The sequence below is a fragment of the Lepidochelys olivacea genome (genome assembly GCF_965140295.1).
Source record: "Lepidochelys olivacea isolate rLepOli2 genome assembly, chromosome: 2".
Taxonomy (NCBI): Eukaryota; Metazoa; Chordata; order Testudines; family Cheloniidae; genus Lepidochelys; species Lepidochelys olivacea.
The window spans coordinates 240,864,803-240,892,440 of NC_140412.1; the positions used below are offsets into that span (position 1 = coordinate 240,864,803).

A 27,638-nucleotide genomic window follows, 5' to 3' on the forward strand; every position below is an offset into this window, starting at 1 on the left:
TTGTTCAGTGTTACAAACGTTTCAGAGTTAGGAACAATCTCCATTCCCGAGGTGTTCATAACTCTGGGGTTCTACTGTAGATGGGACAGGAAATAAGACTGAGGATATTATAATGCCATTATATAAATTGAATGCATATCCTTACCTGGAATACTGTGTTCAGTTATGATTACTTCACCTCAAAAATATACAGCAAAAATAAAAGGGGATCGAGAGTTGAATGACAAAAATGCATGGAAAAGCTTCCGCATGAGGAGAGATTGAAAAGACTGAGACTGTTTAGAGAGGAGAAAACAGGGAACATGGTAGGGTACAAAATAGAGAATAGAGTAGAGAAAGGTAAATTGAGAGCTCCTGTTTACTCTTCCTCATAAGTTAAGAACAAAATAACAGCCCATTCAAATGAAAAGTGTCAGACTTAAAAATGATTGCGGAAATACTTTTTTTACACAATACATAGATTAACTTCAGTGCTGCAAAATATCATGGTGTCCAAAAGCTCAGCGGGGTTAAAAATAATTAGATATCTATATGGCTAAAAAGAGCATCACAATTACATTAAATACTCCTGAGGGAATTCTGTGCCACTGGGCGGGCACAGAAATCATGTCTCTCTGAAGATTTCTTTGCTTCCCTGCAGAAAATGACGGGAAAGCAAAGGGAAACTGCAAGAATGGTCACAGACCAGATGGCACCTAGTTTTCATCGCCTGGAGCAGCAGTAAATCACTGCGGGTGTGGGTGGGACGGCAAGATATGGGCGGGGGAGCGTGTGCCACTGCTCCTCCCATTTCTGCAGGTGCAGAGCTGCCAGGGTGAGAGAAGGTGGCCACTTGGGTTCCTAAGTCGGCAGCTGGATGCTGCCTCTGGGTCCTAGTGCCAGTCGACTTCCCCTTCTATGTGTGCTGGGTGGTTTTCTGTACAGTGGTGAGTGCCTGCCATGGGGCAGGGCAAGAGGGGTGGGGGAAGCAGGGAAGAAGCAGTGGGGATAGGATAGGGCAGGGGGTTGTGGGAGTGAGAGAAGAGTTGGGGCAGGGGGGTGGGGATGGGGAAAAGAAAGGGATAGGAGAATTGTGGGGGGGGGGAGCGGGAGCAGGTCATGCGGCATTCCCTTGGTGGTGGCAGCAGCAGGGGCTCCCCTGCTAAGCAGGCCCATCGAACCCCCACCCTGAGTACCCCCACTCCCCTGCACCTGGAAACCCCCTGCCCCCGCACACCTGGACCACCCCAACAAGCCACCCAGACCCCTCACCCCACTGGACCCCCACCCTACCAAGCCCCACTTCTCCAACATCTGGACCCCCCTGACTGAGCTACATCCCCCCCACACCCAGACCACCCCTGCTGAGCTCCAGCCACCTCCACAGCAGAGTCCCATTGTCCCTGCACCTGGAACCAACAAGTCTCTTCACATCCAGAATAACCACTGAGCCACGTGCATCCAGTTTGCCCCCCACAGAACCCTCTCATCCTTCACCTGGATCCCTCCACACTGGAATCCTGCTGGGCTGGGGCTGCCTGCCCACACCAGCTGCATCTGGCATCAAGGGGCAGGGCCCCGGCATGTTTCTGGGGCAGACCTGGCCCTTCTGCTGTGTCAGGGTCAGGTGCAGCTTCACTGCTGAGTCCCTGTCCCAGGGGGTGGGGGGCTGCCGGGTGATCTCCCATCTCTGTGCAGCCAGTGGCCTGGACCCACTGCCATCCTGGACCCTCCACATTTATTTATTGACAAATAAAATTTGCAGAATTTTGCAGAATTTTAAAATATTGTGCATAGAATTTTTATTTTTTGGTGCAGAATTTTTAATTTTTTGGCTCAGAATTCCCTCAGGAATAATTAAATAAGAGAAAATATTACAAGGGATATAAATAAGAATTCTTCTGGACATAAACTTTTACTAGCTGATGGGAATTAGGGGAAAAGAGCAGGTTATTCCATAATTATACATTACTGGGGACTTTCTTCTGAAGCATCTGGTACTAGCCACTGTCTGACACAGGATACTAGACTACATGGATCACTGGTTTGATCTGGCATGGTAGTTCCTAGATACTTAAGTGAATACTCCCTGTAAACATTTCTTGACTTTCCATTGGCTGTCTTACCTGCTATCTTTTAGTTGGCTTGGTTCCACAAGTATGGATACTTTCACTTTAAGTACTGCTGGATGTTCCTAGTGGTAAATGTTTTGGATGGTTCTAATGTATTCTGGTTGATCCTTGTTACTGTATACATGTTAATTTATCATTTAAGTAAGTTATAATTCTTTGAGTGGTGTCCCTGTGGGCACTCCACTTCAGATGTGCTGGACCCTGCACCTTTTGATCAGAGATTTTTGATAACAGTGCCCATTTGGCCGGTGATGCACCCCATGCATTCTTGTGTCCCACGCCAAGATTTATACTGGGCTGCGTAAATGAATGGCCCTCGGTACCTTCTCAACCACCTTTAGCCCAAAATGGAGTTTACTGTGTGCCTGTTCTCTAATATTTAGCTTTTTCCTCAAATAGTTACCTTATACTGTAGTTACTTACTGTTATAGTGTTATAGTTGTTGGAACAGTTGTTCCCTTTGTTTCTTTTTTCTTTAGAAACCAAAAAACATTTTATTTATAGAGATTATTATATTGTTAAGAGAGGTACCCTTATGGGGGTTACATTTTCTTTAGTTTGGCTCGAGAATGCCAGGCTCCCTGGGATTCAAGAGGTGCCTCTTTTGTCATGAGGCTATTCCAATAAGTGAAGGACACTCCCTGTGCCTCCACGGTCTGGGCAATACTCATATCTTCAGTGCATAGACCTCCCCGTACAGCCAGTGCCCTGTACACATGGACATCTCAGTCATGAGACACTGGTAGAAAGATAGATAGTACCACGGCAGTGAGTATATCTACAGTACCAAAGTCCTCATTTACATCTGCCTCTAAGCTGAAGGAAGTAAGGAGTGGATCTTCAAGAAGTTCTCTGTCACCATCTCACAAAAAGTCTACAGAGGCCTCAGGTCACAAGGGGAGTTCCATGCAGGTTCCGAGTGAAAGTGCTACTACAAAGGTGAAGAGGAGTCTGTCATTTAAGACAAACTCAGTACCAAGTTTGGATACCCATACCCAGAGCTGCAGAGACATGATTGAAAAGACCAAATCCATCCTTGAACAACATGTGGTAACAGTAATAATAAAATCAGTGGTATCAAAAACAGCTCATCTGCCTATGGTACTGAGGGAATCCCGTATCAAGTGCTCAGTACCAGCTGTATCAGTATCAAAACCATCTGCTACAGGTTCCCACACAGCCCAATCTTTGATATTGTTGGTAGTGCAAGGGTTTAGGTACCCTAAGGATTTTATAATATCTTCTGAGTTGGAGTCTCCTCTGTTAATGGGTGCTGGGGGTTTGTCAGTGTCAAGACTCTGTCACTGAACCCTCTATCACATAAAAAACATCACACTCATCTATTCTGTAAGCTGAACAGCTATCCCCTTTCTTAGAGTATGTGGAAGAGGCTCTCAAATTTCAGTACAAGATTCCCCTGGCTATTATAGGACACATTATAGAGTCATAGAACTGGAAGGGACCTCGAGAGGTCATCTAGTCCAGTCCCTTGCACTCATGGGAGGACTAAGTGTTATCTAGACCATCCCTGGCAGGTGTTTGTCTAACCTGCTCTTAAAAATCTCCAATGATGGAGATTCCACAACGTCCCTAGTCAATTTATTCCAGTGCTTAACCACACTGACAGAAAGTTTCCTGATGTCCAACCTAAACCTCCCTTGCTGCAATTTAAGCCCATTGCTTCTTGTCCCACCCTCAGAGGTTAAGAAGAACAATTCTTCTCCCTCCTCTCTGTAACAACTTTTTATATACTTGAAAACTGTTATCATGTCCCCTCTCAGTCTTCTCTCTTCCAAACTAAACAAACCCATTTTTTTCAATCTTCCTTCATGGGTCATGTTTTCTAGACCATTAATAATTTTTGTTGTTCTTCTCCAATTTTTCCACATCTTTCCTGAAGTGTGGTGCCCAGAACTGGAGATAATACTCCAGTTGAGACTTGTAACTGTGCCTCAGTGGGTCACAACTGAGCATACCCAAATTCAAGACAAACTGCTGAGAAATAGAGTAGACATACCCCAAACTGGTGGTTATTCCTTCATAAGATATACCAAACCAGCAACAAAAGTAAACTTCTGTCTCACAACACTGTCTAACAAGAAGTTATAAAAGCAGTTTCCTTAAGTATTCCAATCCTTGTATCACCCCCCAAAACACTGGATTTAAAGATGAGTGGTTCTTTACAACTAGCCTCATCAAATAAAAGGTTCTTCTAATCCCAAAGGACCAGCCACACACCCACGTCAATATATAACCCAAAAATCATGCTGTTGCCAAGCCTTTAGTATCTAAAATCTAAAGGTTTATTCATAAAAAGAAAGAAAGATGAGAGTTCAAATTGGTAAAAGGAATCAAATACATACAATAAATGCAAAGTTCTTGGTTCAGGCTTGTAGCAGTGATGGAATAAACTGCTGGCTTGATAAGTCTGTGGTTGCTTCCAAATCATTGAAAGGACCTCAGTCTCTTGGTTAGAATGCTCCCATTAGTATAAGTCCATAGTCCAGTAGGAAAGAGGCAAAATTGGGGTGTTTCCAGGACCTTTTATACTTTCTGCCATGTGGAAGGGAACCCATTGTTTCAAACAAAGCCCTCAGCAAAGCTAGTGGAAAATTAAGAGGTTCTTTAAAAGATGGGAGTTTGGAGTCAGATGGCAAATCACCTGTCCACGCCCAATTTTGCTTAGTCTTAGCAGGAAGCCATTACCTATACTTCAGATGGAACATTAGCAGGACAGGTTTCAGAGTAACAGTCGTGTTAGTCTGTATTCGCAAAAAGAAAAAGAGTACTTGTGGCACCTTAGAGACTAACCAATTTATTTGAGCATAAGCTTTCGTGAGCTACAGTAGCTTACGAAAGCTTATGCTCAAATAAATTGGTTAGTCTCTAAGGTGCCACAAGTACTCCTTTTCTATTAGCAGGACAGTCTGTTCAGTGTAGATGGGCATCTCCCATGGTCCAGTGTCAGTTAAGTGTTTCTTGATGAGCCACTTAATTTGAATAGTCCCTCCAAGAGGTGCAGGCTAAATACCTTGTGGACAGTACCACAGGAGCAAACATTTGAAATCCAGATGTAGAGCCAATACTCATAACTTCAAATACAAAAATGATACATGCATACAAACAGCATAATCCTATTCAGCAGGTCATTACCTTTCCATAGACATCTTACATGCCACATTTTGTACAAGATTTGTTGCAATTATGTGACAGCAGTTCCAACAATGATCTATATGGTCATATTTTAATCAGAGAATATCACACTCTCCAACACAAAATTGATGCTCCAGACACTTCTGAATGTATCACTGGAACTTCCCATTCTTGGTTCTGTATTACCACAGCTCCTAACCCAATATTAGAAGTATCAGTATATGGCAGAAATGGTTTATCGAAATCATGTTTGACTAAAACAGGAGTTTTCTTTGTAAGACTTATTATGGAAGTAAGAATATTATTGAATTTCTTTACAAACCCAAAGTAAAACTTGGTTAGACCAATAGTGGATTGAATCTGCTCTTGCACCATAATTCCTGTATTCTCGTGTGATCTTGCCATAAACTAATGAAAATAGCTAATTTATCCATACAAGCTCTGGCAAATGTTTGGAACCCAATTAACATCAAATCCATGTAGATATTGATGTTCTTCTTAGTGTAGGAATCTTGGCATTTAGCCATGAAAGCAATATTGTAGCATGCCTCAGTTTCCCTTTTCATACAACACATTAGGTCTTCAATGTCTTTTCTCCTGTGTACAGTTTCAAAACTAGTTACAGGCACTAACTGTGAAATATCAGTATCACCAGGCCTTTTAACATAAAGTGTGTTCTTATGTATCACTCTAAACATGTTCAAGGGTTTTTCCAAAAGATTATACATATTTACAGTTTTTGGTATCAGCAACACATTAGTCACAAAAGTTAATATTAGCATTAATATTAACATCAAATCCACTGCAAGTGTACATTTACAAGCATTTTTGTCATGCCATGCCTTCTGTTCAATATCATTGGGGTTTTGGCATTTTTGGTTGTTAACCTGTGGCTTCCATTAGTATGAAAAAGTTTTTTCCTTCCTCTCTGTCCTGTAGGGTAAAAATCTGAGCTCTCTGGTGTAACAGAATCCATTAGCTGGCTGGATGTGTCCTCTTTGCTAACAACTACCAACAAGTCTTTCTCCCCCCAGTCAGTCAGGTAATTTGCATCAACACAGACACAAGCTTGTTTACTAGTTTTCAGATTCTTAACCTTTACCAATTCCAAGGCTGGACTCTGTCTTAAAGAGAGATCATCCATTTTCACAAGCATGTTAGACTTAAGGTTCTTTTGTCCTTCCATTACCAATCTCTGCTTCCACATGGAATCGGATGTTGAGTCCACTAAGAGACCCCAAGACATCTCCCGAGTGTTTACATGAGAGTTTGCCTGCCATCCCCTGTATTTCCGAGAGATCAGTTGCACAGCTGTCCTGCTCCGTAGATCCAGCTACCCAATCTTCTCTCTGAACCTGAGACACAGACTGTTCATTTACAGAATCAACATGGAGACATTCCTGTCCCAACAACATTGCCTCCCCAACAATCTGGTCAAGCTTATAGGGCTGTTCAAAATCCCTACCAATTTTCATTCCATCTAAAACCTTCTCAAAGCTATCCACACTGAGTCTTTCTGAAGCAAAGCCAATGGATCCATGCACATCTGAAAGACTCTGAAACTACCTCAATCAAATCACTGCCATGCCCTTGCTTGCGAAAACTACCATGAGGATTCTTCTCCTTAGGAGCTTCTTTAAGTAGCAATTAATTTTTCACAGAAATTCTGCTCTTATCCTCTTCACCTAGTGCTTGCTTTAAAGGAACATTTTCCTGAGCAACAACAGACTCTTTCTGGGTTTCACGTAAATCCAGAATCACTTGTGGCACGTTAAGAGAATTTTCACACAATTCCCCTTTATGCAAGCTGCTAGACTCCATAGTTAGAGAGACTCCTCTCCCCCTCTGCAGCCCTTCTTGCTTCTAGTTTCCACACTGTCAGTGGGTAACATGGTTAAATCACCTTCATGCTCTTCTTGTGCCCTGGCAATGATATCAACCTGGTTAAACAGAGTTGCCATATCTTTACTCAGCAATACACTAGCACCAGGCAAAATAGAAGCACCAGAATCACCTGGTCCCTGGGATCTAGTTATGACACTAACTGGATGCGACCTAGTTACAATGTCATTCTCCCTAGCAGACACAAACTTAGGAACCTTTCCTTCCTGGGCTTTAGTTAAATCCAGAACCAACTCTCCTACAACTGATACATTTTCAAGTAGCATAAACTGAGAAGCACTTTCTGTCTGCTCCCAATCCCATGGAGCCACCAAAGTTTCCTCATCCGGAGATGCTGCCCTAGGAGCAGGACTTTCAGGTAATCCATCCAACAGCCTCAGCTTCAGCCTCGCCCCCACATGATGTGGTGTTGCATGGTTTGTCCTCCCCTTCCATCCTACAGGACTTCAAAGTACAGTAGAAACTCAGAGTTACAGACACCTTGGGAATGGAGGTTGTCTGTAACTATGAAATGTTCATAACTCTGAACAAAGTGCAGTTCAGGCTCCAGACCTGGCAGCAGGGGCTCCAGGCCCGGCAGCTGGGGCTCCCTACTCAGCACTGGCATGAGTTTGCAAGGTTGTCCCCCTCCCGGCAGGGGGTGTGGGTGTGGGTGTGTGTGTGTGAACAGCATGTCCCCTCCCAGGAGAAGGGGGGTAAAAAAGTGTGTCCTCCTCCCAGCCAGGGGAGGGGAGGTAAAAACTGCATGTCCCGCTCCAGGCGAGCGGAGTGCGGGGGTGAAAGTTGCACAGACTGCAGCCTTGCTCCTGCTCTGCTGGCAGCCCCAGCATCTTGCTGTAAATGGCTGTCCCGTGCATGAGGGGTGGTGACAGGCAGCCCGGATGTGCCTACCTTTCAGATGCAATACAGGCAGCGTACAGTATTTGCCTTTTTTTTTTTTAATCTCTGCTGCTTCCTTATTAATTTCTTCTGGTTTCACATGATGTCCAATTGACTGGTCAGTCCATAACTCTGGTGTTCATAGCTTTGAGGTTCTGCTGTGTACTAGGACCTGTTATGTTGGGTGACCTCATCCTTGGGTATGCAGGCGGAGTTTCTCCAGGAGAATATCCATAAACTCATGGACATTCTCCAACCCTCTGTCCCTGGGAGAGTGGCCCTGTTGATTAATGAGGTGCTTCTCAAGCCTGCAAGCGCTCTTTGGAGTACACTGGCCTGAGTACTACGAGCGGACAAATGCTTGGAGAAGCGCTATTTTGTTCCAGTACAGGGATACAAGGAATTTTATTGCCAGCTGGCTGCAAACTCCTAGTAGTCACAGCAGTGAATGACAGCGCCTGGCAGGGCAGATTCAAGTCCTCCCCCAAAGACAGAGACTTGAAGTGCCTAGATCTCTTAGGCAGGAAGATATACACCTCATAGTCACTGCGAACCAGCAAGCCCTGCTGGCCAAATATGACTTCCTCAACTAGTTGGTTTTGGCCAGGGTTGAGCAATAGTTTTCCCAAGGCCTCCTGGCATGAATTTTGTGTTTGTTACTGAGGGCAGAGTAGTGGCAAAAACATTGTTGCAATCTGCGCTTGAGGTGGCGGACACTTCAGCCAGGGCTATGGCCTCCACAGTTACTATGAGGAGAGCTTCCTGGTTTCAGATTTCCGGGATTATACTGGCTGTCCAGCAAGCAACTGAGGACTTGCCATTCAATGGCCAAACCTTGTTTTCGAATAAGACTGATGAAACCCTGTATTCCTTCAAGGATTTGAGGACCACTTTAAGGTCCGTGCAGGTTTGTACAACACACACACACACAGACATCATTATGGTGCGCAGCAGCAGCAGTGATGCGGGCTGCAAAGCCCCTTTGTGCAGCCCTTCCCCCCCAAAAGACAGTGAGACTACCCCAGGAAAAGGGATAGGTCTCACAAGAGGAAGCACTCAAGCTCAGGGCCTGGCTGCTCTGTGCACCCTCCTTCAGCACTTGCTAAACATGCATTTTGCCTCGTTAGGCCAGAACATTGTTCCAGTTGTTCTTCCTTCCTCATCATCCCCCTGTTCCTTAGGGGACAAGCTGGTTCACTTTTACAGTGCCTGGGTCTTGATAATGTCCAACAGCTGGATCCTAGACACTTTGGATCGGGCTACACCATCCAATTCCTCTCCATGCCTCCTCTCCAAACTCCGCCTCCCGCCACATTCTTCTCACGAGATACTGCTCTTTGAACAGGTCAGCTCTCTGATAGTGTTGGGAGGGGTGGAGGAGGTTCTGTGAGAACACCACAGTCCTGGGTTCTACCCCCAGTATTGCCTGATACCAAAATCCAAGGGTGGGATCAGGCCCATCCTCAACCTCCAGGTATTCAACACTTTTTCTGCCTAGCACTAAGATTGGTTTGCTAATTTGGTTGTTTACCTGATCAGATTGCTGGCTCAGCTTTTCACCTGATCAGATTGCTGGCTCAGCTTTTTACCTGGCTGTTTTCTTTCCTTACCAGACAAGCAGGCTTCTTTTTTCATGTCCCAGCACCAAAAATATACATTCTACATACCACATCCTACACATGCCTTCCCGGACCAGGGATCCAGAATTGTCTTGCGGATCATTTCAGCAGGATTTTCTCCCCGAGCCTCAAGTGGTCCCTTAAGTCAGAGGTCCTTCAGATGGTGTTCGCAACGTGGGGCATCCCTACATTCGACCTCTTTGCAACAAGGCAAAAGAGGAACTGAGCCCAGGCTCCCTCTCTGACTCTTTCTCCTGCAGCTGGAAGTCAACTCTACTGTATGCATTCCCTCCTATCCTGATTCTTCCCCAGGTCATCACCAAACAGCTCTGACTGTACTTTCAAAAATAATATACTTGGTCAGTGTTTAAATATATACATTTGTACATGTAAACTATTTATACTAAAACAAAAGTGCATTTATTTAAACTTACCTTTCTTGGCCTATGCTACTTTAAAAGAATTGTAATGTAAATAAGGCTAAAATGATGAAAATACTTTAAATGCGTAATAAATGTTCTCACAAGACAAGACATAACAAAAAAGATAGTTAAGTGGCTTCATCACAATTGTTAACAAATATTAAGTGTTTGAGGAATCCATTTATTATATTGCATATTTTAATAGAGATTTTTTGCATTTCTTTTGAGAATAAACTGGGACTGAGAGTGCCTTTGTTGTTACTGAACCATCTTCTCTTCAGCAATCCTGTGGTGCCATTACATAAAGAATCTAAGGCCAACAGTAAAAGCTGGAAGCATGTAAATGGAAAAATCAAGTCAACTGATTAAATTTTAAACTGTCTCTAAATGCTTTAATGTTTCTTTCTTGTATTCCATATCTATTGGATGATTTTTACAAATAGAAAAGGGAATATCTTATTAAATTTCTTAGGCACGTAAGCTGGCCGTATTCCCTTTTTGTAAAATTAGGATAGAGAGCAATGTCTTTTTTTTTAACTGTACCAAATTTACACCAAATGTTGTGCTGAAATTTGAAATACGTGAGGTTTTCCTTATGCTGTTTATTCATTACATTTGAACTTCTTTGTTCTCTGAATGAATTTCAGATTTTCTCTTACAGAGACATGTGACTCAGTCCAGTGGTAATCGAAAATTCAAGTGCACTGAATGTGGAAAAGCTTTCAAATACAAACATCACCTAAAGGAGCATCTACGAATCCACAGTGGTAAATATTCCAAGTCTTGATATACATAATGAATATTATCCCATGTACTCTGTATGACTTTGGCATGAAAACAATTTTGTAACTATAAGTTTAAAACATAAAGTTTATATTTTGTTCTTGGAGATACTGTAAATTCTGGCCCCAGTACTCAGCTGTGTCCAAAGTGCTTCCAGGGCAATTCAAGAGGCTTTGCAAAAGTGGCTTTAAGCTGAAACAGTTAAGCAAAACTTCAGCTGTAGTGTTAGAGTTCTGGCATGTGTAAAACCAAAGATAGGCAAAGGAATTTGGGGATGTTTTGTTCATGCTATGTGTATGTATACAATTCTTAATTTTAAAAAGTGGACAGCCTTTGCCTTGACCTCTTTACTTGCATGTTGTACCTCTTTCCCTTGTTCTTTGTTGTACACCTTTCCTCTATCCTTTGCTTGTTTACCTTTTTCAATTATATCCTCTTTCTATGTGTTTGTAGAACATTTAGCGTGTTGTGGCCACTACTGGAAACAAGTAATTTACAATAATAATAATAAATATGACAGCTACCCACCTTACTGTGCCTGTGTATACCACCATACAAGGGTAATAGCAATAAAATACTGCCCTAAGCAAAGAAGACAATCGTACCCAAGATTTTTGTAGATTGTCATCTCAGCAGTCAGTGTTTCATTCTGTATGAAATTCTAAAGGTTAATTTTGGTCATTAAAAAAATTCCTCAATTTCTCCCCTCCCCCTCTTCTTTACCGATTGAAGACAGACAGAAAGGAAGTAGAAATGAAGGTTTCACATTATCCTTTCCTACTGCTTTGCCATCTGAATCAGAGAAGCAGCATTTAAGAAAGCTCTGTTTTTTCCCATCCGAGTGCATGTTCTGTGCCTCACTTTTGTTTCTTCTCCCAACTAACAACACCTGTGTCTCATCTCCTTACTTTCAATGGTGACTCTGTTGGTGGAAGAGCCTGTGCTGGCACTCATCTCTCCCTGCAAAGAGGCAGATCTACCAGCTATTCTCTTCCTCAGCAGCAGAGCTATGTTAAGAAGTCAGTGCTACCACTGGGCTTGACCACCAAGCTGGCTAGCTTGTAAGGAAGCTTTACAACTGATGTTCATCTCTGACATCAGATCACATGCATGCCTTCTGTGTGTGCCCAATTTCCCTTTACTCTGGTGTATCTATTTGGCTGATTACAGTTATGGGTAGATAGGTGGCTAGTTAGTGTTTGTGTATGTGTGCTTATGCCACTAAAAAAAATTATAGGATTTTACATCACCATTTATTTTATTTATGCCACTTATTTTCTTTGGATTTATTGTTGTTTTAGTCTCCTGCTTTATCACTTTCTAAAGTACTTTATATTAGCTACTATGGAAACAAAGTTATTGTTTGGGTGGAGTTTAATGAAGTCTACAATATAATATAAAGCCAATTTATATGTTGGGTTTAGACACTTACGCCAAGGTTTGGAAAATGCTAGAATTTATCATGGCCATATGGGGCCTGATCTTTTATTTCTAGTGCACACACAATTTGTATTGAAATTCATGGAAGGAATGCCTGATCAGGCGCAAAGGTGGCATAATTATCTATATTGTTTAATTGAATATAAAGTTTTTGTTGTCAGAGTCATGTCTGGGACCGTTTGAGAGGAGAGAGATTGTTTTCCCATTATTTTAGTATAATGGAGATGCACTGTAGCCTAATCAACTCTCATTTGTCTTTGTTTAGGAGAGAAGCCATATGAGTGCCCAAACTGCAAGAAGCGTTTTTCCCATTCTGGTTCATATAGCTCACACATAAGCAGCAAGAAATGTATTGGTTTGATGCCTGTGAATGGTCGAGCACGGTCAGGGCTCAAGACGTCTCAGTGCTCCTCCCCTTCCCTTTCCGCATCACCAGGTATCCCAGCAAGACCACAGATACGGCAAAAATTAGAAAACAAGCCCTTACAAGAACAACTTCCCATTAACCAAATTAAAACTGAACCTGTGGATTATGAATTCAAGCCCATAGTTGTTGCTTCAGGAATCAACTGTTCAACCCCTTTGCAAAATGGGGTTTTTAGTGGTGGTAGCCCATTACAGGCAACCAGTTCTCCTCAGGGTGTGGTGCAAGCTGTTGTTCTACCAACAGTAGGTCTGGTATCTCCCATAAGCATCAACTTAAGTGACATTCAAAATGTACTTAAAGTGGCAGTAGATGGTAATGTAATAAGGCAAGTATTGGAAAACAGTCATACTAATCTTGCATCCAAAGAACAAGAAACAATCAACACTGCATCCATACAACAAGCCGGTCATTCCCTCATTTCAGCTATCAGTCTTCCTTTGGTTGATCAAGATGGGACAACCAAAATTATAATCAATTACAGTTTGGAGCAACCTAGTCAACTTCAGGTTGTTCCACAAAATCTGAAAAAAGAAAATTCTGTTCCCACAAACAGTTGCAAAAGTGAAAAATTACCAGAAGATCTTACAGTGAAGTCTGAGAAAGATAAGAACTTTGAAGGAGAGATCAATGATAGCACTTGCCTTCTTTGTGATGACTGTCCAGGAGATCTTAATGCACTTCAAGAATTAAAGCACTATGACCCAAAAAATCCCACTCAGCTTCCTCAGCTCAGTGAAACAGAAGCTGAGAAGTCTGAATCCCCTGTTCTGTCAGAAACAGGGGAGAGCAATTTATCTCCTGGTCAGCCACCTTTAAAAAATCTTTTATCTCTTCTAAAAGCATATTATGCATTAAATGCACAACCAAGTGCAGAAGAGCTCTCAAAAATTGCTGATTCAGTAAACCTACCACTGGATGTGGTAAAAAAGTGGTTTGAAAAAATGCAAGCTGGGCAAATTTCTGTACAGTCTTCTGGACCATCTTCTCCTGAACAGGGCAAACTAAGTAATCCTACAGATAATGATGATCAAGCAGGATCTACAAATCCAAGTGAACCCCACAACAACACAAGTAATTCACAAAACTCCCTCAAGATAATTAAGGCTCAGACTTTATCAGTGGGATTGACCCTGAATGGTTCACGAAGTAACACGCCGTCCCCATCACCACTAAACCTCTCTTCATCCAGAAATTCACAGGGTTATGTGTACACAACAGAGGATGTACCAGAAGAGCCACAAATAGAACCTCTTGACCTTTCACTACCAAAGCAACATGGAGAAATATTGGAAAGATCTACCATAACTAGTGTTTACCAGAACAGTGTTTATTCTGTCCAAGAAGAACCTTTGAACTTGACTTGTGCAAAAAAAGAACCACAAAAGGACAGCAGTATTACAGACTCTGATCCTGTTGTAAATGTAATCCCACCAAGTGCCAACCCCATAAATATTGCTATACCTGCAGTCACTGCCCAGTTACCTACAATTGTTGCCATTGCTGACCAGAACAGTGTTCCATGCTTAAGAGCTCTAGCTGCCAATAAGCAAACCATTCTGATTCCACGGGTGGCTTATACATATTCAACTACGGTTAGCCCTGCAGTTCAAGAAACACCGCCAAAACAGACCCAACCTAATGGAAATCAGGTACCTAAGCCTGTGTGTATTCTTGTACATACTATATGTAGAGGTGTGGCGTAATTCAGGTCATTATTTTTACCAAACTAAAACACTTTAATGGTAAAAGAAAAAAAGCCAGAATTGGTTAAAATAGTGTTTAAATTGTTGATAATATTTATTTTGGTTACATCCTAATAAGTGGGTGATAGAAGTTATTGTAACATTTATTCCTTTGAAGCCAAGCTGGTACACAGTCGGGCAACATACAGGAACTAATCGTTGTGTCAGATTTTCAGGACCAGTTTTCAATCCAAATAATAAATATATTATCTACTTATGAATTCCAGTACCACTGGTTAAAAAGCAGTGTAACCAGACTCATATATTTTGCTGGCTCACTATCCCCTCCAAAAAAATAAAAAAGGCTGGGTGGGACGTCTTGACCCTCCTATTTTGCCCTTCCTGTCGGCTCCCAGCCAGTACTATCTTGATCTGGTGGGTAACTGAACTCTTCCTGTACCATAATGTAACTTTAAACAACATTAAAATGAAACTTTCATTGAAAATTGGGCAAGTGCTTGTCCCTTGCATGTGTTGTTTATGTACACTGCTCTGTTTCTACTTCAATATATGTCTCTGTGATCAGAGTCGATCCCACTGATAGTTGTACATAAATTATTAAGGTAGGAACAGAGAAGAATTAAAAAAAAGATACATGCAAAGGATAAGATCTTTTCCTGGTTGACTCCTTGTAAGTGGGTGATGGAAGTTAATGTAAACTCTTTCCTGTACAATTGGAAACTGGTCAGCCTGGGTTTGGACAGACACAAGGTATGTTATATATTACGCTCATGCATATATATACAATGTTATATATTACGCTCATGCATACTGAGGTAGCTAATACATATTTTATTTGGATTTGAAAACTGATGCCAAAAATCTAATACAGTTTTTGTGGGTTTTGTGACTTGCTCATACCATTAAAATATGCTTTTATGCTTCTTGAGAGTGAATTTAGCAGATGAATCATCTGGGGCTACAGTTACAGTATTATGGTATTATAGGTACAGTTTTTGTTCATGGAATATTAGCATTCCCTGGCTAGCTACTTTAGGTTACATTTGTAACAGAATTATGGGAAGGAAAGTAGCCAGTTTTACAGAATTGAACACTAATGTTAGCATAATTTTAATTTCCATAAAACTGGTGAAACATTTAGATGCAGACAGTATACCTTAATGTAAAATACTGTTAGAAACGTCCTTGGTCTTCCACATTCCCAATGCCCTTTTACGTACCTTTTCATTCTATAATCTCTCCCTTATCCAGCTCTTACTTCAGGCATGGCCAACCTGTGGCTCCGGAGCTGCATGTGGCTCTTCAGAGGTTAATAGGCGGCTCCTTACCTAGGCACGGATTCCGGGGCTGGAGCTATAGATGCTAACTTTCCAATGTGCCGGGGGGTGCTCACTGCTCAACCCCCTGGCTCTGCCCCAAGCCCTGCCCCCACTCCACCCATTCCCCCAAGACCCCTGCAGACATGCGAAGGAGCAGATTGCAGGTGGAGTGGAGATAGGTGCTGATTGGTGGGAGCTGCCAGCAGGCAGGAGGCGCTGGGGAGTGGATGAGGGGCTGCTGACGTATTACTGTGGCTCTTTGGCAATGTATATGGTAAATTCTGTCTCCTTCTCAGGCTCAGGTTGGCCACCCTGTCTTACTTGGTGTGTCAGTGCTCCTCTGAAGCTTGGCCTGAAGCCAACTCTTGAAACTCAAACATTGCAACTCTGTTAAGTACTGGTTTTCTAGGCCTTCTAGTTGTAATAGATCGGGAATGTTAGTGTCACAAAGAGAGAGTCTTTTCTTGGCTATGTAAATGTTAGAATTAAACAACATTGTTTGTCAATTTATTGAAATTAAGTGAAATTACAACTAAAATTCCAGAATATGATTTATAATCTCGCTTACTGTGTCCATGGAATTTGTACAAGGTTTGATATTTTTTTTGTAATTTTCTTAGGATGAAAGGCAAGATACTAGCTCAGAAGGAGTCTCAAATGTGGAAGATCAAAATGATTCTGATTCAACACCACCCAAAAAGAAGATGAGAAAGACAGAAAATGGGATGTATGCTTGTGATTTATGTGACAAAATATTCCAGAAGAGCAGTTCACTGTTGAGACATAAGTATGAACACACAGGTATGTAGTAGTAAATATAGTTTTTAAAATAGTTTTCTTATTTTAATTCTGATTGGATTCCATGCTTCAAAAAGAACATATAATATGCCCATGGTTGAAGGGTGGAGGAGAAAATAATAACTTTTTTCATCATCATGGCTCAATGCATACCTTTTTCAGTAAATCTACATTTTTTATGTTCAATTTTCATTGCAATTCCAGGATGATGTTATATTTTTAGGGATTAATACAAACACATTAAGTGATCAAGTATCTCTTCTCCAGCTGGGTCGTGGTCATGATTATCTGACAGCTCCTCTAATCAGGGACTCATTTTCCGCCTTCTAGCTCATACTGCTGTTTTCATAATTATTATTTATTATTTACTCACAAAACACCTTATACGTGTGGGACACTTTACATACAACTAAGAGACAAAGTCCCTGCCCCCAGGCATTTTACAGTCTAAGAGTCTAATCTAAAATCACTTGGAAATCAGTGGGAGTCTTCAATGAGCTTTGAATCTTTCCCAAAAAGACTAGTGTTACAGTCTTAAGTTTTTTCATTTTTATTTCTCTGCATTTCTCCTTTCAACTCAGGTTCTGGCTTTTTTGGTCATTTATTACATTCCTTTACTTTAGTCTTTGCTATCTTGTGTATTAAAGACGTGTTTTGATATGTGTATCTTCATATGCCTCTTTCTTTTTTATTGACTAGATCTCTGTATTATTTCTCTGTTTATCTGCATTACTCTTTTTTTAAATCTCTATCAGGTTTGGTTCTTAATGGTGTATTGTCTATTAATTCTGTTAATTTTCTTTTCAGTTTTTCCCATTCAGGTCAATTTCTCAGAGTGTGTTTCTCAACAAAATTTGTATTTTTCCCAGCTTTGCTTTCCTAAAGTTTAGTGTATTAGTTTCTCCTCTTTTAGAACACACTAGTTCTTTCTATTTTACTTTTTAATTAAGTATAGAGCTCAGGAAAAGTGCCTGTTTGACAGTACTAGACATAGAAGTCATTTCTCTTCTGTTTACTGTGATCAGAAAACTACCATTTGTCTGCATCTTTCATATCAAGGCTAGGCTTATACAAACTTGTTTTGCCTCATTTCTACCCTATTTAATTGTGAGTTTTGAATGCTGAAACCAAACTAACGTTACTGGGTTCTCTTGTATTAATTTAGATGGAATATATGGGCCCAAAGAGTCAAAGGTGTTAACATGACCCTGAAACTGCTGTATTAAAAAGTTTTAAAGAAGTGTTGGGGTACAGAGACCTCAGCTGGCTTAGTCCCATGGCAAACACCATTACAAATCATTTACATCTTTTATTAAAGATACAGAAAAAGAAGAAAAACAGTTAAAGCATTTGAAATGTAAAGAAATAAGTAAGGTTTTCATTTTAACCACATCCCTCTTTCCCTTTAGCTGGGGAGAGTCTTTAAAAGTGTGGGGGGGAATAACTTGAGTCTCTTAGATAGTATCAAAGATGATGATAAATGTCCTTTTTGGAAGAGGGAAGTTAGTTGGAATGGGCTGGAGCGGTTGTTACTGTTTTTGTTGTTGAAGTCCAATTCAATTTCCTAAAAGACAAAACAAGAGATACACGGAGAGAGAGAGAGAGAGAGAGCGAAAAGAGGAGAAAGAAAAGAACAGGGAAGATAGAAAGCACAACTTCTGTTTCTGGTATTGCCTTTCACTTGCATCCTCATTGCTGGAAAAACACAGGCACAGCTCACGCTCTTATCTGCCACTCTGAGATCTGGCAAACTCGTACCAGCATTGGGTTGTTTCGGGGACATTGCCTTTAGCTTTTTGCTCAGAGGCTTTCAGCAGTGTTGCAAAATATACATTCTTGGCTGGTTGAATCAGATTCTTGTTAGATAGAATGCAAAAGGGGAAGGAGAAGAAGTAAGGTGGGGAAGGAAAAAGGACACACTGGGGAAAGGCGTGACAAAGTCTCACATATCAGGTTGTGTTTGGGATTCATCAGAGCCAGTGAGTGGAGGTGGAGCCCTTTTATGGCTTGGTCTGGTCAGGACATCTCTTGGGATTAGGACAACCAAGACACAATGATTTTACAGTGGATCCCAGGGTCCCAGGAGACAGTGCAGGTGGCAGCTATGATGGTGAAGCTTGCTCCTTCCCCTCCTTTCAGTCAGCAATTGTCTCCCTTCACTTTCTCTCAGTCTCCTTTATTTTAAGGACCCCAAAAGGGACTGATGGGCAGAATACTCCATCCTCTCATTATTTTGTCCACCAATAGGCCTAATTTCAGACACACCAATTTTGGTTCATTAATTTCTGATCTCACACTGTTCTTGTTTACTAGGTATGATCTTGATCAGTTTTGTTTAGACTAATTCAGTCTTCTTTTCTTTTCTGGTTTTATTTTTTACCTTTTCCCATCAAATTACGTTGTTATAGCTTATTGTAACATTTTATGAACTTTCATTCACTTTTCACAGTTGAGCTCACAATTAGGTTAAGTTTATAGGCCCAGTAGTCACAACAGTTTGTTATGTTTAGAAGAGACATTAAAAATAGCAGAGGGGGACAAAGAAAAAAATCTGAAAACTGGAGCAGAGAGAAGACTGAGGGATAAACAAATAAAGAGAGACTGAGCTGGGAGTAGGAGAGAGATTTTTCTAATGAATTTGTAGGAACAGAATAAATACTTGTGCCAATCTGTTTTTGTGGGGGGGGTGGGTGAAGATCTTTCTTCTCCTCTCTTCTTAATACGAAGTGAGCAAAAATATTTTAAGTGAGTATGAGTGGAAAAAATGGGATTAAAATCCAAGTTAAAAATGGATTTGAATTTGAACTAATCTTATAACCAAAAAACGTTTCATGAAATTCACCATCATTAATTGGGACCCTATTCCTCTTATCCCACCTGATTGTGGGATGTTCATTCACTAAAAGTAGCACCCAGGAGCCACTCTATCAACTTCCTACATTCTGTTCAACTTTGGCAAATGGCTTTCAAGACGGCCATCCTTGTGTTCTCAAATTATTCAGTTTATGTAGAAATTCAAGAAATTCAATTCACACAGTTCAACAAAGGAGTTAAATGGATGTAAGCATGTGATTAAATCAGTGAGACTCAAGCATGTGCTTAAAGTTAAGCACATTAATTCCTTTGCCAAATTGGGGCCTGAGCATGCAGTGGACGATGGTGCTGAGTCTGCCCTTTGTTAGAATGGGAAAATAGGGTTAATAAGTTTTGCAATTTTCGAATGTCTTTTATCATCTTTTTTGGAATAAGGTTTTAGTTATTAATGTGGATCTTCATAATTCCATTGAGTTAGCTATGCAACTAGCCTAGAGTTGGTCTCTACAGACCTGTCTCCATTCTCATCCTGTGATGAGCAAGGCATACAGTCTCCTGATAGTTTCATCACAAAAGGAAGACTGGTTCATTGAGTGCAGAAAATAAGTCATTATACACAAGCCTCTGACCTTGTGATATATGTCATATTCACTCAGAACTTTGGATGGGTTAATTTAAATTTATTATTATTTTGATTTGTTAAATCCTACTTTCAGCCTAGAATTTAGGCTGAAAATTCAGTGGGAAATGGGATAAGTCCAAAGCAGACTGCAAAGCATTACAAAGGGATCTCACAAAACTGGGTGACTGGACAACAAAATGGCAGATGAAATTCAGTGTTGATAAATGCAGAGTAATGCATATTGGAAAACATAATCCCAACTATATATAGAATGATGGGGTCTAAATTCACTGCTACACGCAAGTCAGAGGTATTGAAGTCAGCGTGGATAGTTCAAAAAAACCAACAATTTTAGGAAACATTAGGAAAGGGATAGATAATAAGATAGAAAATATCATAATGCCACTGTATAAATCCATGGTACGCCCACATCTTGAATACTGCATGCACATCTGATGGCCCCATCTCAAAAAAGATATTAAAATTGGAAAAGGTACAGAGAAGGACAACAGAAATCATTAGGGGTATGGAATAGCTTCCATATGAGGAGAGATTAAAAAGACGTGGACTTTTCAGCTTGTAAAAGAAACAACAAAGAGGGGATATAATAGAGGTCTATAAAATCTTGACTGGTGTGAAGAAAGTGAATAAGGAAGTGTTATTTACTCCTTCACATAACACAAGAACTTGGGGTCACCCAATTAAATGAAAAGGCTTCAAGTTTAAAACAATCAAAAGGAAGTACTTCTTCACACAACACACAGTCGACCCGTGGAACTCGTCACCAGGGGATGTTATGAAGGCCAAAACTATAACAGGGTTCAAAAAAGAGCTAGATAAGTTCATGGTGGATAGGTCCATCAACAGCTTTTAGCCAGGATGGTCAGGCTAAAACACCACATTCAGAGTGTCCCTAGCCTCAGTTAGCCAGAAGCTGGGAGTTGAAGACGGGATGAATCACTTGATGATTACCTGTTCTGTTCATTCCTTCTGAAGCACCTGGCATTGGCCACTGTTGGAAGACAAGATACTGGGCTAGATGGACCATTGATCCGACCCAGTATGGCCGTTCTTATGTTATGATCTTAGGCTCCTTTGAAAATCCCAACAACCCTGAGAAAAGAACACCTTCTTAAATAAATCTCCCAACAGTTGTACCAAAATCCAAATGTGAAACCGCTGCTTTTCAACAAATAGCCTCCACGAACCATAGATGATATGGAAACCAGTAATAACAATTAAACTGTGGAAACTAAAGTTACAAATATTTGCTTATTATTTTTAGGTAAAAGACCTCATGAGTGTGGAATCTGTAAAAAGGCATTTAAACACAAACACCATTTGATTGAACACATGCGACTGCATTCTGGAGAAAAGCCCTATCAATGTGACAAATGTGGAAAGCGTTTTTCACACTCTGGGTCTTATTCTCAGCACATGAATCATCGATACTCCTATTGCAAAAGAGAAGCAGAAGAGCGTGATAGCACAGAACAGGAAGAGACAGGACAAGAAGTCCTAAATAATGAGCATGCTGGTGCCAGAGCATCTCCATCGCAGATCGACTCAGATGAGAGAGAAAGTTTAACGAGGGAAGAAGAGGAAGACAGTGAAAAAGAGGAAGAGGAAGACAAAGAGATGGAAGAACTTCAGGAAGAAAAAGAATGTGAAAAACTACAAGAAGTAGAGGAGGAAGAAAGGAAAATTGAAGGTAACATGAAGAATGAAGAAGCTGTAAATCACGTGAGCAATGTAGAACAAGAAGCTATACAGAATGATGAGCGGGTGTCAGAAAAAACAAACAAAGCTTAACTGATAGGTTTTTTTTCCTATAAGGAAAACAACTAATTGGTAATGAAGTTTGTTCTATACTATATATGCTTAACATAGAAACACAGTAGTCTGCATACTGTGATTTCTGTTCACTACTGTGTAAAAAAATAAAATAAAAAAATTATAGTAAAAGAAGAAAATGAGAAAAAAAAAGAAATCCAGGTGTGCCTGAACCTCAAACCTAGTAATTTTTCATGCAGTTTTCAAAGTTAGGAACAAGTTTGTAACATGAAGCAGATTAGAAAAATACAGTGACTCTGGAAGCAAAGATTTAACAGGTTGTAGGAAACCTGATTTATTAGACAAGCATCTGGCATCATTTGTTTTATCAGTATTAATTTTCATTCTTATGTCGATTAATTTTAAGCTATACAATTGGGAGAGATTTATATGATTTTTTTTTTATCCGGAAAACATTTGCTAAATCCGCTTCAGTATTTTATTATGTTTAGAAAATGTGAGAACTTCTGCACTACAGAATTCCCTTTCGCAGAAAAGTATAATGCAGTTCCAAACAGTGCTAGACTACCTTTGTAAATTCAACCTAGAAGGTAGCAATTATAACATTAGATGTTGTAGTAGAGCATATTATCATTTAAAGTGTATTGTTAGCCTTAAGAAAGCAGCTGATAGAAGAACTGAAGTTTCTTACTCATGTGGTTAAAAATGTAGTTGAAAAGATTGTTGTTGAGTTCTGATTGCAGGGACTAACAGTGTTAATACTGGTAAGGACAGCAAAGTCGTCAAAAATCAGTGTTTGTAATTGTGTTTTGAGTATGTAGTAACAATATGAAGGATATGATATGAAGCTTTGTATCTCCTTTGGCCTTATGCAAGACCTGTGTGCTGTAAGTGCCATTTATCAGTATTTTAAAGGCTCTGACCAGCCTTTATTTAATGTGTGGCCTACAATAACTAGCATTTGTTAATTTGTATCAAACTTCTAAACTAAATCATGCGGGGGGGAGGGGTAGGAAACACTCAACCATCCAAAAAGTAAGAACACTGGTACATTTCATTATTTAATTCTTCAGTATTATGTTTGGTTGGTATCTAATTTGCAGAATTTCTCTACAATAATTACAAGGGAAAATTTCTAATCTGCTTTATTGGTTTACTTTAATTTCAGACACATACAAGACATGTTATCTGGCTCATAAGTGTTTCCAAATGTTAGTTATTATGGACCCCATTTATTAACAATGTTAGCTGATTTTTACCTATCAGTATTATTTTATTTCTTTTAGTTTATAGATCTGTGCAACATTTTGTACTGTATGTCTTCAAACCTGGCAGTATTAATACCCTTCTTACTGACATATGTACCTTTTTAGTTTTAGAAAACTTTTATATTTATGTGTCTTATTTTTATATTTCTTTATTTATTACACAGTGTAGTGTATAATACTGTAGTTTGTATTAATACAATAATATATTTTAGTATGAAAATTTGGAAAGTTGATAAGATTTAAAGTAGAGATGCAATTGGTTCTCTTGCATTGAGATTTGATTTAACAGTGTTATGTTAACATTTATACTTGCCTTGGACTGTAGAACAGAAGAATTAAAATGGGAATGTATTAATTTTACAGTTGCAATCCATTCATTTTACCTTTACCCAGTTTTTAATATAAAGCTCTTACATTTTGAAATTCACTGTGTGACTAATAGCATGATGCTCTGCAGTTTTATTAAGAGATTAGCCTAACCATAAAACTCTCATTTCCTTAGGAAGCCAAATTAGAATAATCTTATAAACAGTGTTGGGAACAATGTTTAACATTTTTTGTGCCAATTTGTTCCTGTATTCATGTATGTAAGTTACAAATCTGAATCTTCATTTTTAAGTTCCTTGTTACATCATGGTCATTTTCTAGTTTTTTACCAGGCTCCCCATCTCACAATAAAATGCGTCAACAAGCCTGACTTACTGTCGTTATTCCAATAATATAAAATGATTATGTTTTGAATTATTTTTATGAGATGTCAGGCAGACTTCACTTTTTGCTTGGATACAGATACTCCACTTGAGCTGTGTGTTGGTAACAAATGAATAAGAGCAAGGCATAGGGATAGCTGTTTTGGTGGTTCACTGGCTTCTATAAAGATCAGTACACCAAAGATTTTGGTTTCAGAACAAAACCACGTGTTTTCTTGGATTTTTGTTGCTTTTGGATCTGTATTGTATATTTTTAAAAGATATATCTCATTAACACTTATTTTAAAGAAAATAGTTCTGTGAGTGTTTTCTTGATTTAGCAATAGGTTCAAGTATATATTGCTGTTGGACTTCCTAAAAATATTGAACAGACATCTCTGATACAGAAAGCCACTAATGTAAAATTAAGGTTTTAAAAAAAATTACACCTAAATTTACATTAGAAACTGTAAGAAACTCATATCTTTACATTGCATATACTGAAAAGAAAGGTAAAAGAATATAAAGAAATGTACTGTAAACACACACCATTTACAAACAACGTTCTGCTGTCTTAATGATCCCTAAATAGCATTTTGATGTTAAGGCCATGCATCTTTTGCTTTACATTCGAATAAAGTGTTTTGAAACACTTTAAATCCTATTCTAACATGACTCTCCACCATTAATACATATAGAGGATTGTTCCTATGTAACTATAAGATAGCTAGCACTTTGGCTGTATTTCATCACATAATATACCAAATATTGCAAGGTTTAAGTGGAGTAAACTGACCACTAAACAGTATGCACCTCTTTGAAAAAAACCTAAAATTGATTGATTTACAATGATGAAGAAAGATACATTGGCTTTTAATTAACATCTTTGGATTATAACAGGAATTGTGCAGGAGGCTTATGACTTCTCTCAGAGAAAACTGAATCTGTGTCTAAAGATCCTTTAAAGGCATAGGTAACGATGCCCCTCTTAAAGCCCATTTCAGAACAGGCATTTCAGCACCTCCACAATTAAGGATGATTTCTACTTCTCTTGTCTATATTAATAAACCCAGTGAGACATTTGTTGGAGATGTGGGGGGAAGAATACTTGCTTTTGCACTGTAAAAATGAAACAAAGGATTTGAGCAAATCAGGAAGTCTCTGTTATCTGCTGTTACACATGATAAAGATTCAGTTATCATATAAATCCCAGTTGCATGTGAAAGGCCAAAAGCTTTCAGTTCTAGAACCTCAAATGAAGCAAGAGAAAACTATGCTCAGATAGAAAACAGGTTCTGAGTAATTTGGAATCAGGAAATTCCATGACCTTCTATGAGGAGATTTATATTGATTACAGATTTAAACCCTGTGTTAAAATTCTGAAGCGAAAAACAAGAATATCAGCTTTAGCACCTGTTAAATTTCAGAGATGGGCTCTGATGCTCCTGGCTTATTGTTTTGACATCATGTATTGTCCATCTGAGGAACTCAGATGCATTACAGTAACTCTGATGCATTATCCTAAATGCAATTAGAGGAGTAAAATCAATTGCAACAAGGTGGAACTCTGGAGACCTGGATTGTATTCCAGGCTATGTCACCAAGTTCCTACGTGACCATAGACAAGTCAGTTAAACTCTCTGGACCTCAGTTTTTACAATAGTAAGATGGGGATCATACTTATTGGTATATATTTCACAGGGGTGCTGAGAGTTTAATTTTATGAATGTGTATGTAAAATATTTTAGATCCAAAGATGGGAGACACTGTGTAACTATAAACCATTATTTATTTATAATTTCCTTCTTGGAAGAACTTTCTATTACTCCAAGGGAAATTACAGTGAAGACTGAAAAAGAATCTATCATAAAGGGGAGAAAAAGATAAAACTGCATACAGTATTTTCAGAATCTCATGAAAGCAACACTCTCTAATAGTTAGTATGAAAGCTGTCCAGCAATAAAGGCCCATCTTGCAAATCTTATGTGACTAAACTGTACTCACCCAAGATCCATTGTCTACTCAGCGAGTAACATTTGCAATATTAGGTGCCATGATTGACTCAGGATATAGAGCTTGTGAATGCACAATGTGATGTATGCACACAGACCCATGCTCTGCCACTACATGAAGCTGCCATCCTTGGATTTGGCTTAGAACCCATTGAAGAGAATTCTTTTTGACTTTACAGACTAATTAAGGACTGTTTTAAAATGCCATCTTAGAACAATATTGTCTTCTCCTGAGACAGCAAGTGGCAAAGCAATTACAGGAAAAATCAGACTGACAGAAAAATGTAAAAGTAAAAGGGTATAAGCTCTGGATATATATTTTCTCTCCTAAACAGGTGTTAGTCAGAGATTACAGGGGAAGAGAGAACTAAAAGTGGAATAAAGGTTTACTGAACGGGAGCTTTATCCTATGATCTGTGTTGTGTTTATAAATGGAAAAGTGATCCAGGTGAGTCAGTCTCAGTAAGGTCACAGACTATTGTCTGTGCCTGTTTCTCCCTTAAACTCTGCAGCCATGAGATGGCTCGGCCATCCTGCCCCATGATGCGGGGGAACACCGCCAGTCCAGATCGAAAGAAAAGGTAAGGCTCGTTTAGAGGCACTATGGCTCAATGGGATAATGATACTTACCTCCTTAATAAAGTATTTTGAGATATACGGAAGAAAAGTGCTATAGAAGAGCTAAGTATTATTGTTACATATTATTATTTTATTATTGGGGTATAGGAGAAAGCAGGGTCTTCTGGGCTCAAAGATTCAGAGAGAGCAGGAGTAGAGCTCTGAAATGGAAAACAGGAGAGGAGCAAGTAAGATCCTGATGCAGAAATAACTGCTTGATTTCTTCATCATCATCTCCCAATGTATGCATATTGTGCATGTCTTTATTGTATGCAATATGCTGTGATGTTTTTGATGCAATTTTTACATTTGTAATTATGTGAAACAGCTGTTTCATTTCTGACTTTAATCGTAATATTAATAAATTGAATATTGGAACTAAACATGAAATGTGCATAAGCATGAACACTTTTGATGGCAGGTGTGGGGGTTGGCCCTGTAGTTATGTTTACATTGCAATCAAGGTGTGATTCCAGAGGCTTCATTGCTATTGGTACCCAAGCTAACTAGATTAAAGCTAGTTCAGGTATGTCTACATGTGTGCAATCACATACCTTGATTTTGGATCTTTTAGTTTGTCAGCTTTCCAGGACAGGAACTGTCCTCATTTTGTGTCCTGAAAAGTGCTGAGTGAATTTTTGGTATTTAAATAATGAGGTGCTTTACATAATGTGTATTTAACCTAGGGACTTGGGGGTAAATGAGTTTTGAAATGCATGTACATGAACTAAGCTTGGCTCCTTGTAAATTTCTGATTTTCTTTTACCTAGAAATGAATGGGAAGGGTTTAGTTAATTTATTGTTACAACTAATATTCTAGCTTGCACTTGTAGCAAGGGGCTTAATCCTACATTCCTTGGACACTGGCAGAATGCAGAATTGGGCTGTAAGAAAGGAGAGACCTGTGTGTAGAAGGGTGCCGAGGAGAAGCATACTAACTTTTTAGATGCTTAGACTGCTGTATGCATCTTTCATTCTTTGGAATCTCTTTTTATGCCAAATCCTATGTGACGGACTGCACATCATCTCCTTGAAGCTCTTGACTTCAGTAGGTCCATATATGTGAGTAAGGCTAACAGGATTTTCCCTGTTGTGTTTAATAATATCCAGATGAATATTTTTTCTTTCAGTATTAAAAAATACACTTTGATATTTGAAACAGATTTTTCTGGTGCTGGAGATAAACTCATCTGAAAGTGCTGCACTGGAAAACATTGCAAAACTCCAAACATATCACACTGAGGCTAGGTCTACACTTAAAATGC

At 39.6% G+C, this 27,638-nt stretch overlaps 1 protein-coding gene across 2 annotated transcripts in view; it reads left to right on the forward strand.

Moving 5' to 3' along the window:
• ZEB1 (zinc finger E-box binding homeobox 1) overlaps positions 1-23,745 on the forward strand; it is a 203,336-nt gene extending 179,591 nt beyond the window's left edge. For both annotated transcript variants that reach the window (XM_084620750.1, XM_084620751.1), the window contains exons 6-9: positions 10,748-10,853; positions 12,575-14,385; positions 16,379-16,559; positions 21,278-23,745. In XM_084620750.1, the coding sequence (XP_084476876.1) occupies positions 10,748-10,853; positions 12,575-14,385; positions 16,379-16,559; positions 21,278-21,804 (2,625 nt within the window). In that variant the 3' untranslated portion in view covers positions 21,805-23,745. The remainder of the gene's footprint in view (positions 1-10,747; positions 10,854-12,574; positions 14,386-16,378; positions 16,560-21,277) is intronic.
• Positions 23,746-27,638: the final 3,893 nt, after the last annotated feature.